Raw genomic sequence first — 19,142 nt, 5'->3', positions numbered from 1 at the left:
TTTTCTGGGTGGTAATTGTCCGGGGGGTAATTGTCCGGGTGGTAATTGTCCGGGGGGTAATTGTTCCTAGGGGGTAATTGTCCGGGGGGTAGTTGTCCAGGGGGTAGTTGTCCTAAGGGGGTTGTTGTCCTAAGGGGGTAGTTGTCCGGGGGGTATTTGTCCGGGGGGTAGTTGTCCTAAAGGGGTAGTTGTCCTAAGGGGGTAGTGGTCCAGGTGGTGGTTGTCCGGGGGGTAGTTGTCCGGGGGGTAAATGTCCAGGGGGTGAATATCCGGATACGGCTGTTGTTATATACGGTAGTTTTAAAAAGCGCGGAAAATAAAAAAAATCTGAAGTTGAATAATCACCAACAACCTTGAATTTACATATTTTGATGCATATTTACGATATTATTAATTATTATATAGGTCTATCGTAGAACCGTGAAAAAATATCTACGGTATTTCCATTTTTCATTAATTCAGGACCATTAAAAAAAAAACCTTTTTTAAAACAAAGCCTTTTGATGTGTATAATTATTTCCCTCAGTAAGGTCACAAACGACCTGGTTCAATAAATGAATAACTTTAGTTTTTTAGATGGCCTAAAAAGTATTGAGCATGTCCCCCAAATTTTAGTTAAATTCACTACACGATTTTTGGCGACTTCCGACTCCCTTGTTGTGCAGAAGCGTGTACACAATAACAGTGTGTGACGTGACCAATCTCTGAAGGCGGAAACCAAACCCACTTTCAACAATTTTTGCGAAGTATTGGAAACCAAACAACGTACATTTTATAGGTCTGGGACTTTTGGAGACCTACTGTAGAAGTTTATTGTCGTTTAAATATCCACCTTTTAGGCTTATTCAAAATGAATCCACAATGTGCTAAGTGTAGTAAAACAGTTTATCCAATGGAAAAAATGTCCGTTTTGGACAAGGTAGGTGTGTTTTATTTTTCTTCCTGCTGCTGCTGGGACGCGGCGCTGTATCAGCATGTCGTGGCAGCAGCAGGGCGTCGTGTCCTTGCCTCCTCTGTTGTGTTTAGATTTGATCACTGTATTACGTGCACTTAAATCACAAATTCTTTCTTATTTGTAGATCAAAATTTATGATTTTTTGAACAAAACAATATTCCATATTTTTTATAAATTTAATACAAGAAATTAAAGATGGATAGTAATATAGTAGATTAGTTTTTTAAAGTTATATTTGAACAGAAGTCCGGAAAGTCTAAGCCTATCTATGCAGCTATGCTTAGGCCTAGGCCTACAATTAATTGGCTCTAGCAGTGCAGAGAGAGTGTAGAGCGTGCAGGAAGTGAAACCTTTTGATTCCCGGCGATGTTGACCTCGGCTTACTTACACATAAAAAGTGAAAGCTCCCGCATTTTCGAGGGATTGATAGGCTGGATTGATATTGGAAAACTACTAGTACTGTGTATTTAATTTCCTAGTAGCCTAAATATAAATGATTAATTATGAATAACTTTTTTTAAGTTAGCCCAATCTATAATTCCCAGCCTTATAAAATATATAGGCCTTTTTAGTATTATTAGTATAAGTTATACTAGGCCTAAGTAAGTTTACTCTACTACTGTACCTAGTAGCAAAGAACTTATAACACAAGAATCTCCTGTTCTTCAATTTGCATTCAAAACACAGTATCGGAAGTACAGGGTTAAAAGGTCAAACTGGGCGACGCCATTTCACAGCATGGAGCAGCGCCCCCTCCAAACTAGGAAGTCAATTACTCTACCCCCCTAGAGTATTAGCAGATCCCCTCTATGATTTTGATTTTCTAATTTGATGCGGGCGCCCTACTCCTTATTCAATTACTCTACCCCCCCCCCCCCCCCTAGAGTAATACCAGATCCCCTCTATGATTTTGACTTTCTAATTTGATGCGGGCGCCCTACTCCATGGCTCACAATGACGCCACCCATAGCTCTATTCTATCCCACAATGCCTTTCGAAATTGTTACGCGCTTCGGACGAACAGGAGATTCTTGTGTTATAAGTTCTTTGCTAGTAGGCCTAGATTGATTATAATAATGCTGTATAGTGTAATACAGTCAGTAGTATGAATTGATTAGTAGAATAGATTACTATCATTACACAAGAGAGTAAATATACCCCTCATTAATTAAAACATGGAGTAAAGATTAAAAAAACACTGTGTTCTACATACAACAGGGCAGCATGGATCAGACACTTATTAATAATTAATATTATTTAGATCGCTGGAAGATCAAAACAATAATTAACGAATATAGTCCGAGTCACTTTAGTTTTAGAATTGATGTGCTACTTTTTAATGAATATGGATTAGGCCAAGTTAGAGTGACTAACAAGCCTTCCATCGTTTGGTCCTTTTTATTTTTGCACATGCTGAGAAATGCTTTATACTAATAAGTAATAAGAAATGTTAACTTGATGAATCACTATAGAAATAACTTCCTGAAATACAGTCACTTTTCTAATAAGACAATCCTTTCTTGAAAAATGATATCCTTGCACTAATTCATACTGTAGATCTTGTACCAAATATTCTGAAAGTTATTAATTGTCATATTTCAGGAAGAACCACCAAAATATGACTTGAGCTATTACTACTGTACTGACTGTAGTCTAAAAAGGAATGATGTCGTTTAAAGAAAGTTTCACAGGGTCACTGAATACTGTACAGTAGGCCATTTATTTCACTGTAGACCTAATGGGCCATAACACGTGAATCTGAAAATAGGGCGAATACTGACTGAGTTCTATAAAACAATACTGTATAGCCTGCTAAACTAAATTGAATACAGTATACAATTCTTATTTAAATGATAATTATATAATATTATTATTTATAATATTAGTTAACATTAGAAAGAATACAGTAAGGAAAAATTGGCACCAAATAACACAACTAATGAGGAATGCACTTGTAATTTAAATTGTTACAGTAAAGAATAAATAAAAATCATAGAGTAGAAGAGAAAACTGGACTGATAAACAGTGTGTTAAAAATTGGCAAATCCTGTCAAACAAAAAGATAAATTCTTGGTCTTGAATTGTGAATTCTTTACTCCATGATTTAAACTACTCAAAACTTGTCATACAACTGATCATGGAGTAAAGAATCTTTACTCCATGAACTGATTAATAATTCAGTCATTTACCACCACAGATTACTATAATCATGGAGAAATAACTTACTTCTCCATACTATAATTATAGTAAAATACCAAATAAAATATAGTTAGTAATAAGATATAAATAAATGACTATTTAATCAAAACTCTTTTTGTGTCTCCTAATTTCCTAATAAGGAAAACTTAGCCATGCATGCAAAATGAACAGTGACTGTTTTTATTCAAATAAACGCCCATTTGTGGATGGAGTCAGTAATGTGTGCATTGGAGCGGAAAAAGTAAATAAACTCAATGCAAAAGCCTTTAAGTTTGTTTAAACTTATTAAAGTTCTGTATTCATTGTACCATAGATATAGTTCACTATAATATCTCTATGATTGTACCAATTGAAAAATGTTATTAGCTCTACCTTTTTTGTAAAAGTATATGAAATAATAACCTACAGGAATACGTACTGTATGATCAGTGTTTCATGTTGTCAGTATTTAAATTACATCCACTATTTAATTCTTGGCTTTCCAAATGCATGTTTTTAGTTTGAACCTTTAAATAAGGAAATTTAGGTTTGAGTGTGTCTAATTTACAATCAAGCACTGTATGTGGAAGTACAGTATGTTTACACATAACATTACAATCTCAGTTTAAACATAGTTATTTTGTATCTGTTGCATTATTTGCATACCTGTAGTAATGTCTAAACTTAAGTATGTACAATACAGGTACATACTGTACAGTTACAGGTATGAATGACTACAGTATATAGTATGTGTGGGATCAGACTAAATGTAATACCGGACCACGCCTTAATGTGTTCATTTCCTTCTAACACTGGAGTAATCCTACAGTGCAACTACCTTACATACTGTATAATGTCATTAAAAAAATGACTGGCCATAGATGTACCAGGGAGTTGTTATCCCCTGGATGTACAGTACAAAGCAGACCGATTTTCTTTTCTTTGTTTTTTCATTGATGACAATGGTGACTTTGACTCCTTATAGTACAAAAGGTTTTGTACTCTATAGCTATTCTAATCCTTCTCATAATCCCTTTTCCAGAAGTCAGTGTATTACGTTGTAAAACTAGTATTAGGCAAGAATTTGGTACATTTTGACAAAAATCTGCTTGTTGTAGTATTAACTGTATTTTAGTAAATTTTCCAGAAGTATGTTTTAAAATATATGGTAGCTACAGTAGCAGGAAAGAATTGGTACCTTTCTGCAAAAATCTGCTTGTTGTAGAATATTAACTGTAATTTTAGTAATTTTCATAATTACACTGAGCATTTATAAAGTTTAAAAACTGCTGTCTTGTAATACAGCGCTATAAGAAAATAGTTTTAAGAAGGAACTTACATTGCATGATTGGAATTCATTGTAATGCTTGGTTTCCACTAGAGATGCAACACAATGACGTAACACGACATAAGCGAGTTGACCAATCACAACCGATAAATCATTCGGGCTGGCGCTTATCATTGTTCAACACCTATAGTAAACATAATAATATTAGAGTATGTAACTGTTTGTTTTTTTCAGTATTGGCATAAAGGCTGTTTTCGATGTGAAACATGTGACTTAAAGCTGACATTGAAGACCTACAAAGGTTACTCAAAGAAACCATATTGCAATACGTATGTATCTATATTCTACTGGTAAAACAATTAAACAATTAAAAAATATAAAGCTCTGTGTACAAACTTTATGTGACAAAAAAATGTGATGTGCCCATATACAGTACAGTATGGACATGATGATTTTTGGGCATATTACTACCATATTTGGGCAAAACACTTTTTCTGATAGTGTAAATAGAGCTTAAGTCTGTGCACTTTGATTACTTGATATTTGAATAAATTAAACTGAATCAAGTATGAATCCATTTATTTGTATAGCCTAAAATCTTAGAAATTTATTTATGACTTCTTATTTGATGATAGTAAGAAAATGGGTGTTAATTTCAGGCTCGAACTGCACAATCATAACTTTCATGATGGTTGCCTATCTGCCCTGCCACAGCCAAACATTTAATCATGACCTATATTATTTAGATATTGTTGTGTACTGTTATTTGTGAGTAAAAAACTACTGTAAGTTTGTAACTTAAGCCTTTTCAGCAAATTTCCTGACAATTGCCACTTTGGTCCATGCATATCACTCACATCCTGTTAGCCTGACTCATAAACCTCTTAAATGCTCTACCACATATTAAACAATTTCAAGAAGTAACATATGGAAAATGTGATGTACTCACTGTTGAACATTCAAAATTACTTTCCCCAGCAGTTACGATTATTTAAATGAATTTAGAAACATTTCAGTCTATCACAGATTAAGGGTATCCTACGCCATCAATAATTCATGGCCTAACTGGCTGTTTTTTCTGGTAAAATCATAGAAAACATGACGTGTTATGTGTCTTTAGTTTAGTCTGATCGTAGTTTGTGTTGTCCTTACTCCTAATAGTGTTCATCCATACTAGAAACATTGTACATGAGATGAATACAGTATATTATCTCCTTACAAAAATGAGTTAAATTTTAAAAAACCAAATATGGGTTGATGGAAGTACTGTAAACCTTACTACAGTATGTAAGCTTCATAAAGTTATGGAGTTGAAGTTATAACTGTAACTAAGTGTAAGACTTTTCCGTACGAGTCTGACGAGAGTTACATCAATCTCTTCTCTTTCCTTCTCCATTGTTAAATTTTAGTAGAACTATGTGGAGAATATTTCAATTTGAGATTAAAACATTCCATGCAATTACCTCAGATAATGCTTTTTCACATTCAACAGCCGCAGCTTTTTTAATTTTTAAAAATTCTGAATTATCTTTTCTATTACTATTAGTCATTATCCAACAACAAAATTCACTGCTGTTGCGGACACACCAGAAAACAAACGCCTTGCAAAGAACACCCAGAATCAGAGCAAGGTAAGAATTTTATTTTGTCAATATTATTACGTTATTAAAGGTTAGGTTAACATCAGGTACAAATGTTTATTTTTTATTTTTATTTATTTGAATCATATTTAATGAGGGTGATTCATCCAGCAATTGCTGATCATTTGGGACCCTCAGAACAAACACAACAAAATACAACAATAACAGTAAAGTTAAAGAAAAATAAATGCCTATAAATAAAATTAATTACATTAATTAAATGCTTTATATTTTGATTTTGTAATGGAGAACTCATGTATAAACAAAAACATGTTTTGGAATGTTCCATGATCTAGACCTTGATGTTTTGGAATGTTCCATGATCTAGACCTTGATGTTTTGGAATGTTCCATGATCTAGACCTTGATGTTTTGGAATGTTCCATGATCTAGACCTTGATGCAGTGTTATTAACCTTTAATCTATAATCATTACAGTAACTTGATCACACTGCTCCACCCAAACTGAATTATTATGCTATATACTGTATGCATTATGGAAATGTAAAATATGTTCTTGGATATCAATTTGGTTATTAATGTATTTTCCTGTCATGCCCCTTAAGCTTGGCTTGTCCTTGCTTAAAGGAGGCAAGCATGTACTCAAGGACTGTTTCCCCCTCCCCACCACCTTCTTATTTTTTTGTGCGATTTTAAACACTATAATTGTATTTTTTTTTCTATAGGTAAACTACACAAAACAATTTGAAGAGGATCGAGGAAAATTCACTTCAAGTAAGCTGTCATTTATCGTATCCGGATATTCACCCCCTGGACATTTACCCCCCGGACAACTACCCCCCGGACAACCACCACCTGGACCACTACCCCCTTAGGACAACTACCCCTTTAGGACAACTACCCCCCGGACAAATACCCCCCGGACAACTACCCCCTTAGGACAACAACCCCCTTAGGACAACTACCCCCTGGACAACTACCCCCCGGACAATTACCCCCTAGGAACAATTACCCCCCGGACAATTACCACCCGGACAATTACCCCCCGGACAATTACCACCCAGAAAACTATCCCTTTAGAACACCCTAACCACCCAGACCATTCAACAACCTGACTCTGCAACAGTGTATAATAGGAATTAATAACTATATTTTAATTCGTTACTTTGACGAATTACTATTCATTATTGTAAACAAAAGTAAAAGATTGAACATAAATATAGCCTGGTATAAACTGAAGATCGTCACACATGATCATAGGATAGTCGAACGTATTATATAGTACTCCCTGTATTTACTGTAAAGACTGGGATCGCTAATAATAATAATAATTTTTGCGTCAGGACAATGCTTCGATAACCACTGGTCTTAAAAGAATTAATATTTGTCTCAAATTTGTCATATATGTATTTTTGTACACTTGAAGAATAATATCACTTTTGATATTTGACCTCAATGTTCACTCACCGAATAAACGTCGATCTTTAAATAAATTCCCCTCAAATAAACGGTGACCATGTCACTCCCATGAAACATCATATGGAATAATCGGCGTCTATTTCCATTAGATTATACCCCCTCCCATTGAATAAACAACTTTCTTCCAATAAATGTCCACCTAAAAACCACCTAAACAATAAACAGCCCAGGCCGTTTTTTCAATAAATACGGTACTTTAAATCTAGCACATCTAGGGTCTAGCGTGCTGTTAAACAGAATAATCGGTTAAAAACGGGTGTTTCGAAACTAGAGACCCGAGACCAGAGACCAGAGACCCAATACGAAAAGGGAGACCTAAATATACGAAAAGGGAGACCCACGTACGAAAAGGGAGACCCCACTATACGAAAAGGGAGACCCCACTATACGAAAAGGGAGACCCTAATATACGAAAAGGGAGACCTAAATATACGAAAAGGGAGACCCAATTATACGAAAGGGAGACCCAAATATACAAAATGGGAGGCCCAAATATACGAAAAGGGAGACCCACTATAAGAAAAGGGAGACCCACTATAAGAAAAGGGAGACCCCACTATACGAAAAGAGAGACCACACTATACGAAAAGGGAGACCCTAATAATATACGAAAAGGGAGACCCAAATATAGGTCTCCATTTTCGTATTGGGTCTCGTTTCAGGTCTCTGGTCTCGGATCTCTAGTTTCGAAACACCCGTTAAAAACAATTTCATTTTTACAGAAACCGGTCCTATATATTTGTCTACTTTTGGATGGGGGGGGGGGGGGTAGTTGACCGGGGGTAGTTGACCGGGGGGTAGTTGTCCGGGGGTTTGTTATCCTAAGGGGGTAGTTGTCCTAAGGGGGTAGTTGTCCGGGGGTAGTTGTCCTAAGGGGGTAGTTGTCCGGGTGGTAAACATCCGGGGGGTAACTGTCTAGGGGGTAGGTGTCCTAGAACCGAAAAGGGAGACCCCCTATACGAAAAGGGAGACCCCACTATACGAAAAGGGAGACCCTAATATACGAAAAGGGAGACCTAAATATACGAAAAGGGAGACCCAATTATACGAAAGGGAGACCCAAATATACAAAATGGGAGACCCAAATATACGAAAAGGGAGACCCACTATAAGAAAAGGGAGACCCACTATAAGAAAAGGGAGACCCCACTATACGAAAAGAGAGACCACACTATACGAAAAGGGAGACCCTAATAATATACGAAAAGGGAGACCCAAATATAGGTCTCCCTTTTCGTATTGGGTCTCGTTTCAGGTCTCTGGTCTCGGATCTCTAGTTTCGAAACACCCGTTAAAAACAGATGATTTCATTTTTACAGAAACCGGTCCTATATATTTGTCTACTTTTGGATGGGGGGGGGGGGGGTAGTTGACCGGGGGGTAGTTGACCGGGGGGTAGTTGACCGGGGGGTAGTTGACCGGGGGGTAGTTGACCGGGGGGTAGTTATCCTAAGGGGGTAGTTGTCCTAAGGGGGTGGTTGTCCGGGGGGTAGTTGTCCGGGGGGTTGTTATCCTAAGGGGGTAGTTGTCCTAAGGGGGTAGTTGTCCGGGGGGTAGTTGTCCGGGGGGTAGTTGTCCTAAGGGGGTAGTTGTCCGGGTGGTAAACATCCGGGGGGTAACTGTCTAGGGGGTAGGTGTCCTAGAACCGTCATTTATATTTAAGAATACACTTTAAATTTTGTATTCATATTGTTTGTAACATTACTGTGTGAAATCCCTATTAATTGGCTTACACCCACGATGCAATTCAAGAATTTTCAGGAAAAAACACAATTAATGACTCTTCTGAGGTTGTCCAAATCATCAATTGTCATTACTTTGTATTGCCTCTTGTTTTTTGTTCTTTTTGAAACCCTATTGTATACAAACCTGCTGTAGTGTAATTGAACGTGTAATTTACAGTATATGTTTATTCTACATTTGATATCCACCTACTCACACACTGAGAATAATTTAGTTAATATTCCCTCAGTCTCATTCTACATTTGATATCAACCTACTCGCACACTGAGAATAATTCAGTTAGTATTCTCTCAGTCTCATTCTACATTTGATATCAACCTACTCACACACTGAGAATAATTCAGTTAATATTCCCTCAGTCTCATTCTACATTTGATATCAACCTACTCGCACACTGAGAATAATTCAGTTAGTATTCCCTCAGTCTCATTCTACATTTGATATCAACCTACTCACACACTGAGAATAATTCAGTTAGTATTCTCTCAGTCTCATTCTACATTTGATATCAACCTACTCGCACACTGAGAATAATTCAGTTAGTATTCTCTCAGTCTCATTCTACATTTGATATCAACCTACTCGCACACTGAGAATAATTCAGTTAATATTCCCTCAGTCTCATTCTACATTTGATATCAACCTACTCACACACTGAGAATAATTCAGTTAATATTCCCTCAGTCTCATTCTACATTTGATATCAACCTACTCGCACACTGAGAATAATTCAGTTAATATTCCCTCAGTCTCATTCTACATTTGATATCAACCTACTCACACACTGAGAATAATTCAGTTAGTATTCTCTCATTAACCAACAAAACAAAATTCTTATGCACTATTTTTGAATATGCACCTATATGGTAAGGGTGTCTAGAAAACTCAGATTTAGAAAAGTCAGATCTCAGATATATCTGAGTTTTCTAGACACCCATATAATAATTATGAGTCTATTTGTTGATATTATTGATGTCTAATTAATAATAACAGATCCAAATGCAGTAACCAGTGCCAGAGATACATATGATCCTCCTCCAATGAATACCGGTTATCAAAGCAACCCACCTCCAATGAATGCCGGTTATCAAAGCAACCCACCTCCAATGAGTTATCACAGCAGCAACCCACCTCCAAGAAAAGCAGAACCAGCTCCATACCAGCCACCACCGCAGCAGCCACTACCTTCTATTGTACAACAGCCGCTCCCGCCAGTGCCAACTCAAGCAGAACCTCAGGTTTGTTACTTAAACTTTGTTTATGAGAAATGGAGCCTTTATGAAAGGTTAAAGCAGTACCCACTGCTCCGTTGGTATGGAACAAGTTCAGTTGTTTTAGGTATGAGGTATGCCAACTTTCATATAGCCAGGAACAACATGCTGAAGCATGCGCAAAGCATTGTTGTTATGCCGTTGTTAAGTAGTTGCATTGCATGGCCTTGGAAGGAATACATCACTCTATGTTGAGCAATTTATAAGACACTTTCTTTTTATCATGTGACCCATAATTGGCCAACCAAATGACAGATTCTATTTAGGTGTTATATAAAATCAAATTGATTCTATTATTCTCCATAGGGAGCACGATACCAAGCTTTATATGACTATTCTGCAGCAGATGATGATGAGGTGTCATTTAACGAGGGAGACTTTATCATTGACGTGACTGTTATCGATGATGGTTGGATGGAGGGTAGAGTACAGCAAAGTGGACAGTATGGCATGCTACCGTCTAATTACGTGGAGAAGGTCTAAGCCGTATTTTTAAAATGTTTCTTCTATTTTGTAATAACAGTGAACAATGGATAGACTATTTTATAGTTTAAACTAAGGTTGGATGATAATTAATTGGAAGGTGTAACTTAATTCATTTTCAATAGTAATTAATCTCATTATTCAATACATAGCTTTGGCATAATATTCTCAATATTGATATCAGCTCATAGTGTATAGCTTTGTCCACTTAATGTACAGTACTTGTGAAGGTATGTAAAATAGGACATTTACAAAATTTACTTTTTTGAAATTATGTAAATGTAATGATGATTATAGATACATTTTGCCATCATTTTACTCGTTTCAGTCAAATTTTTGTAATTATAAAAACTGTTTAAGAAAACTAGTTTACGAATTTAAGGCAATACTAGTTTGTCATCATTACCATAGTAAGTTGGCGAGTGTCTAGCATTCAGTCACTTTGTGTTTCATTAATTTCACTGTGGTTCAGTATGCCTGCCATATGTGCAAATTATTACTTGCCCTGTTATAGATAATAGGTATGGTAATAGGCTAGATGTACCCAAACATCCCCTTATTTACAACAAAACAACTGAATACCAACTAGCCTAAACACAACTGGACAATATACATGACTAAAATTGAATGTTTAAAACACCCCAAGTCACTGGATTTTAGTTTAATTAAAGGCACTAAAAAAATCAAAACTTACCATGAAGATCTGTAGTTTTCCCTTAAATTTTCACTGGTGGTATTTTAAGCTTTTATATGTATAATTTGCTATTTCTAAATCTATTTTTATACAATTCACATCATCATCATTGATAATTTGCTTGTTTACTGTATTTTACTAGCAATATATATATTATTATTATGTTAGTGTGTATTCCCATTTTACATTGCAAGCTACTAACTGATGTACACCAGAGTAATGTTTGTACATTGCAAGCTACTAACTGATGTACACCAGAGTAATGTTTGTACATTGCAAGCTACTAACTGCTGTACACCTGAGTACACTGTGTTATCTATACATTTGCGTGTTGTTCACGTAAAATGATGTGATACCTGGGCAGTAATTTTTTTTTCTTTCAAATTTGTTATGGTAGTTCTTGAGTAAGTGCAAAAAAGGGAAAATTTATGTTATTGGTGATTTTATTTTTTAATGTTGGGTATTATTAAGTGTAGAAAATGCTTTAAATTTCTGTATATATTCTACCTGTTTATCATTGGCGTATAGTCATTGGGATTTAGTTAAGAATATCAAGCGATAAAGACTTAATAGATATTTCATAGTTTTGCAAAAGTGACAAATTACTAATTATGTGTCTTAAATGATAATTTTCATTTGATTGCAAATGCAGGTTTTTTTAATTAATGACATTTTTAAAAAAACAATCTATATAGGCCAGGATGATTATTACACATTCTTTTTTTTATTATTTAAATATTATAGGCTCGAATAGTAAATTCTATGCTTTGTCATATGTCATATGTCATTTAATGAGTTAAATAGTGTAGACTGCAGTAACAAAGCCATAAGATCAAATATTTTACCAATTATTTTACAGCTAGTTTGTTGGATTTAAATTGTATTATGGTTTTAAAAAATTCTTTATTTTGATATATGTTTTCTACAATGTTTTATTTCTTTATATATATTTTGATAAATAATAATTTCAGATTTTTAATGGTATGTACTGTACGATTACCTTGTTTTTCGAAATGTACAGTTATAATCGTGAATTTCCTATTGTAAGCAGCAGGCCTATATATGAGGACCAAATTTGTTTTCAGTACAAAAGCATATGAGAATAAAAGAACCCAATGTCTATGCACTCTTTAAAATTCGTTTTGGTTTTGTTTTGTACAAAAAAGTTGTTTGAAATAAAAATATTAATAAGGGTACCTCAATATATATAATATATGATGCAAAGTTGTAGCGCTTAACTCAAGTTGTTTTGAAAATATGGCCTATTGAAGTATGATCGTCAGATTTCACATAATTTGAGTAATTGAATATTTTGCATTTTGTAATGTGATGTATGACACTTTCAAATTAAGATACAGTACAAAGCTGTAAATTGGTATCTAGTGTATCTCATATACTTTTCTATTTAATTATTACTGAAAACCCCCAAAATGGAAACGAATTGTGGAAAGCGTAATATCAGAAGACGGAAAACGTTAAAAAATGAAAACCCCAATTTATTTTACCGGTCGATCAATTTTCATTTTTAGACCACCTTAATGGTAAGTAAGAACAATCACAAAACCTTTATATTGTACACATATTGCTGAGGCACTTGTGGTTGCCTCAATGAAATATGAGACCATTTAGTCTTTTCAACTGTGTCTGGCATGACTTTAAAGTTGGTTACAAACTGAAAATGGGCAAAAAACGTTATATTTACAGTGACCTTTGACCTAGGCAACATTTATTCGCCCATATGCAATTGTTACCACTTTAATACTTATCTGGTGTACCTCTGGACAAAATTCTGTTATGGAGATTTTTCATTTTTACTGACAGGGCTCTAAATTGAACCTCAAAGTTTTAAACCTCACAAACATATTGCTAACTCATTGAAATAAGTTGAACCAAACATGACACTACTAAATAACAAAAACTGGGCCGGATGAAGTAAAACCTGTAGTCCTACATTAACTTTCACACTGTATGTTTTTCTTATGCCTTTAAGTGTACAACATCAACTGTTGATGAACTAACATGGATGTATTTATATAGGCCTAAATTAAAACATAAATTAAATAAGTTGTATATGTTTTCTCATTATTCTGAATAAAGTTTGAATGTACTTTTTTTTCTTGTTATTTGTAAGGCTATATATAACTTGATTCAGCTGTTGGAAAAAAAACCAAACATTTAATATTACATGAGATGTAAAATAAAACATGATATGTAAAATAATATAATAATATAAACACGATATAATTTACAGACACATAATAAAACTACAGCAGCCAATCTAGTTTTTTTCTTGTTATTTGTAGAGGCTATATAACTTGATTCAGCTGTTGAGAAAAAAAACAAACATGTATTAAATATTACATGAGAATGAGATGTAAAATAAAACATGATATGTAAAATAATACGATATAATTTATAGATACATAATAAATCTACAGCAACAGTTGTTGGTTTCTCAAACACAGTGGAATACAATTCCAATTAACTTTTTTCAGTTTAAAATCGGGTTAAATAATTTGTAAAATCAAAAAAAAAAAAAAAATGTGTATTTTTTTTTTGGTGGCGCTATTTAAGCTAGTGTTACGCTTCATTGGTTTCAGAGATCAAAACAGCGTGGATGAGGATCAATCGACTATGCGAGTCGAGTCCACCACATAACAACGCCTTCGGGAGGTTGGAGAGATCATTATTGTGTATCGAGAGGCGAACCATTTGGCCTAAAACAGTGTCAACATAACTTCAATTAATAAGCATTGTAATTGAATATTTAGACAATGGATGATGAATCGGAAACATGGAAGTTATGGCGTATTCGGAAAACAATCATGCAGGTAAAAATATTTTGTTTACACATTCATTAAACACCTGGTCCTTACCACCTGGTCCCTGCCTGTCTGCTGTCTGGGCCCTTGCTTGTTGGTTATTTGTTAGGCCTAGCCTAGCCGGACCTATATAGCTATCTGAGGCCTAGCTAGTTATAGCCTATATAATAATAATAGGCCTAGCTATGCCTAGCTAAATTTAGATTCAATGGGAAGCCTGGCTGGCCTCTAGTCTAGGCTATGCCTATCCAACATAATTAATATTAATAAATAGTAGTCCAGGCCTCATCAGTGACATCAGTCAGTCCATGGAGTATGGTCAGTCAGGCACTTTATAAGGCCTTAGTTTAGTTAGGCCTAGTAAGTAGTAGGGAAGAATTAACTCTTCCCTAGTTAGTAGTTTTATTCCTACTAGCTAGGGCCTAGGCCTATTATGAGCCTATTTTAATTTTAATAATAATTTATTTATTTGGATAGGCCTATTTATTATTTTATATTAATAACAGTACACTTTTTTGCAGCTCTGCCATGATAGAGGGTATTTGGTAACCCAGGATGAATTGGATCAAACTCTAGATGATTTTAAAACACAGTTTGGTGACAAACCAAGGTAGAGGATTTTTTATAAATAAAGCAATGTATCCTCTTTAATGTACACTGTGTTATTAAGCTGTTTTGAATGCAGCTAATTTTTAATATCTGGAAAGCGAGAGTAACCTTGGTCAACATTAAGAAATCAATAATAATAAATATGAGTTTCCAATACAGTAATACATATCAAAATTGCTTGAAAAAGTTTAGAAAAAGTCAGAACATTATTCTTGTTTGTAATATTATATTCCAACAGTGAAGAACGGCCACGAAGGCAAGACCTTACCATACTTGTTGCCCATAACGATGATCCCACAGACCAGATGTTTGTCTTTTTTCCAGATGAGCCAAAAGTTGGAATAAAAACAATTAAATTGTATGTATTTACACATATTGTGTTATAAATTATAAATATTGTGTGAACATTTTCTTCTCATCAGAGCTTTATAAATTCAATGTCAAAAAGCCAAACTTCGAAATCCAGTGGAACTAGTAGTAGTAGATATCCCATACTTTTACTTTTTATGTGTGAATATGCTATAGTGTTAGAATCCTCGAATTCAAAGTTTTACAGTTTTATTGCAGCATTTTACTAAGTACAAACAAAAACCTTCTTTAATTCATTTTTATTATTTATTTAGGTACTGCAAAAGAATGCAGGAAGAGAACATTAGTCGAGCAATCATAGTGGTTCAGATGGGTATGACACCATCTGCAAAACAGGTAAAATAGTATTTTACTTCATGTTTGTACCTTAGAGCATGCATGTTATCAGTACTGTAGGAGGTATACCTCCATGGTAGGACCAACATTTTAACCAACACCCACAAAGTATTTTGCATAAAAGTATGTACATAGTCTGATTTTGTAAATCCTTTGAAAAACTGTTTGCATTATAAAGAAATGACTGATTTGAGATACCAGCAACAGAAATGATGATAAGTAGGCTAAGTACTACCTAGCCTATCTCAGGTTGATTTGTGTCCATGTTAAACATTCTAGCTACATGCTTTGCTCACCACAACTTGTTGTTCAGAAGGCAATAAATGATAGAAACACTGGTAATTGATTACTGATAATGGTTTTGTTGTGTTCCTTTCATTCAGTCTTTAGGTGACATGGCTCCTAAATACATTCTAGAACAATTTTTGGAACCTGAACTTCTAATCAACATTACTGAACATGAAGTAAGTGAAACAAATGATTTTAAATAACAGATGCCAATTCCCACCTCAATATTTTTATTTTATACAATGTACTGTAGTCCAACAAGTTTAATGTGTCTAGTCGGAATTGGTTTAATATTGAAAATATTTTTTTTTTTTTTTTTTTTTATGCTTTTATTCAATATTTCTCTTTGCAGTATATATAAAATAAAACTGAATTGCGAGAGATTTACATATAAAATTGGTACAAGCTTTCAAACATCAAAATTTACAACATTAAAAAGTTAAAAAGTTTTTAAAAAGGAGATATTACACATGGAAGAAACTGATGAAAGTACTTATTACTTATTATTATTATTATTGTTGTGTTTATTTTGGTTTATTAATTAGTCTACACAGTGCTGGGAAACATGAGTTGTTGAATCTTTTAGTATTGCCATATATTTCACTTTGCTTCTTAGCATTCCTAAGTATCCTGCCATACTGATTATACTGATAAATTTAGTCTATGTTCTAAAATATGTGAGTCTCCCAGCAAAAATGTGAGTGTTGGCATGTATGATATAAACATAAAAAAAGTAGGCTAATAAAATAAATACATTTTTTTTCCTAGTTTGTGCCTGAGCATGTTGTCATGACAACTGAGGAGAAAGCTGAGCTGTTGGCTAGATAGTATCCTTTGATTACTGTAGCTGATGATAGTAAAATAACAAAAATTGTATAGCGCCACTATGCGGCGCAAGATAGATAACTGCCATGGACGCCATTCCGGCGGACGAATTTAAACCGGAATAAGTCGTTATCGTACAATATTTTGGTCAAAGAATGAAGTTGTCTAACCAAGTCAATGTAAACATACAGAATTAATCGTAAAGTGTCCATATTGGAAAGAAACTTTTATTTTATTTTGTTTACATAATTTCTTCCCTTTTCGAGGCGGAACGCAATATTTAAAACATTTACATTTTAAATCAAAATAGAAGGCGCTATAACCTATGTTCATCCAGGTATTTTGTCCGCCCAAATGGCGTCTATGGATTTATAGGGTGCGTAGTATTATAAGATAGGAGCTTGGCAACAGTTATCTATGTTGCGCTGCGTAGAGGCGCTATATAATCTTTGGTAAATTATCCTTCTATACTATCATGAATGGTTGTTATGGTCTATAGCAGTAAATATGAAAAATAATTGATATTGATATTATGATATTGGACATTGCTATGAACTATCAAATATCCCTGCATATAAAGTGTGTGGCGTATATTAATTTAGTTGGTTGGTTGGTTGCCTGCATAACTGCATTAATCCGATAAAGCTACTCATTTTTGTAATGCTACAAGTTAAAGCATCATCATCTTAGGCAAAGTCTCGTGAAAATTATGGACAAATATGGGAACATCACATTTTTTTGTCACATAAAATTTGATAGTGTAGACAGAGCTTAAGATTGTTTTTAATAGCGCCGTCGATAGTTTGATAAATTATATTTTTTCAATTTTATAGCACCCTCACTTGTTTGGCTATGCTTTCATAAATTTCACTTTTCCAAATTGTGACCTCTGCAATGCTACTAAATGATACTAAATACACACATGGTTTTAAAACATACAATCCTGCAGTAGAATGTCATTGATGTTTTTTTTTAAAATAAATGACAACCTTAATTAATGCACCATAGTAAATTAAAGGAACATCAATTACCAAGAATACAAGTGGGTGACCCAGTTGCAAGATACTTTGGTCTCAAGAGAGGACAGGTATTATTTCTTAAATTATTGTTTTATGTTTCTTAATATTATGGTAGGTTACATTAGTAGCAAACTTTAATATTTGAATAATTTGTTGCAGGTTGTGAAGATCATTCGACCAAGTGAGACGGCTGGCCGCTATATCTCCTACAGACTGGTACAATGAGATTAATGTACACAACAAAAACTGTTAGATTTGCAAAAGTTTGAAAAAGACTGGACTGTAAAGGTCACTGTAGAATGTACTGAGCATGAAGCTCTGAGTAACTCATGTCTCTCTGATTTATTTAAATTGTTTATTTCTTCAATTCTGAGAGATCTTCATTTTCAATATCCAGTTTTTACTACATGTATATATAAAGTACATTTACTCCAAAAGTGATTTATAATTTTGGTATAGACTGTATGATAAACATACAAGAGAACATAATATTATATTCAGATGGCCAGACTTGTAGTACACAGATCAGTACATCGAGATGAGATTCATTCTAGATGTATCTATATTTGTTCCAGTGTAATTGAGATAATTAATGTCTAAAGTCTATAAATAGTCTAAAGCCTGTAGCAAGGGGTGGTGGGGCCTACTTTTTCTGAAGTGTCCTTTTCAACCTAGAGAAAAATGATGCTCATTACAATTTTTTCCCCTTTTTGTGGAAAAAAAGTGTTTTGGTATGTTGTTTCAATAATAATCATTGATGGGAACAGGTTTTTTAAAATCCTGAATTCAATTGTGTTATGAAGTTCCTTATAAAAATGACTAATGTAAAACTCTATATGTGACAACAAAATGTGATGTGCCCATATATGAACATGATGATGTCATATCACTACCATGTTTGGGTATATCACTACCATATTTGGGCACAGAGTTTTAGATCTTTTGTTTGTTTACTGTAGGAATAAGAAGGTAAATAAGCGCTACCACTTAGAGAGACGCAATGCAAGAACACGTGAACGAACTTGACCAATGACAAGCGACGTTGCGCTTACGTACTTGCCTTGTGTCTTTAGTGGGAACCAAGTAGACATACGTGATAGAATTAGAGCCGTGTTTGTACATCACTTGTTTTATTCGCTTCAGAAATAAAATTTGAATAAAAAATTACTCTTACTTATTTTTAT

General features: G+C 34.3%; 2 protein-coding genes across 2 annotated transcripts; both read left to right on the top strand.

The window, feature by feature from the left end:
* The first annotated feature begins 700 nt into the window (after window positions 1-700).
* On the top strand, window positions 701-12,826 carry LOC140051082 (LIM and SH3 domain protein 1-like). The gene is made up of 6 exons (XM_072096174.1): window positions 701-919; window positions 4,656-4,750; window positions 5,968-6,052; window positions 6,746-6,794; window positions 10,236-10,480; window positions 10,820-12,826. Exons 1-6 carry the CDS (start codon window positions 851-853, stop codon window positions 10,994-10,996), a joined length of 720 nt encoding a protein of 239 aa, XP_071952275.1. The 5' UTR covers window positions 701-850; the 3' UTR covers window positions 10,997-12,826.
* Window positions 12,827-14,314: 1,488 nt separating this feature from the next.
* LOC140050996 (DNA-directed RNA polymerases I, II, and III subunit RPABC1) lies at window positions 14,315-19,098 on the top strand. The gene is made up of 8 exons (XM_072096052.1): window positions 14,315-14,521; window positions 15,034-15,122; window positions 15,360-15,479; window positions 15,745-15,826; window positions 16,210-16,290; window positions 16,883-16,941; window positions 17,948-18,026; window positions 18,118-19,098. The coding sequence occupies exons 1-8, from the start codon at window positions 14,465-14,467 to the stop codon at window positions 18,181-18,183; spliced, it is 633 nt and encodes a 210-aa protein (XP_071952153.1). The 5' UTR covers window positions 14,315-14,464; the 3' UTR covers window positions 18,184-19,098.
* The last annotated feature ends 44 nt before the right edge of the window (window positions 19,099-19,142 follow it).

Source organism: Antedon mediterranea, chromosome 6 (assembly GCF_964355755.1).
Source record: "Antedon mediterranea chromosome 6, ecAntMedi1.1, whole genome shotgun sequence".
NCBI lineage: Eukaryota > Metazoa > Echinodermata > Crinoidea > Comatulida > Antedonidae > Antedon > Antedon mediterranea.
This window is presented reverse-complemented; position numbering and strand designations above follow the sequence as displayed.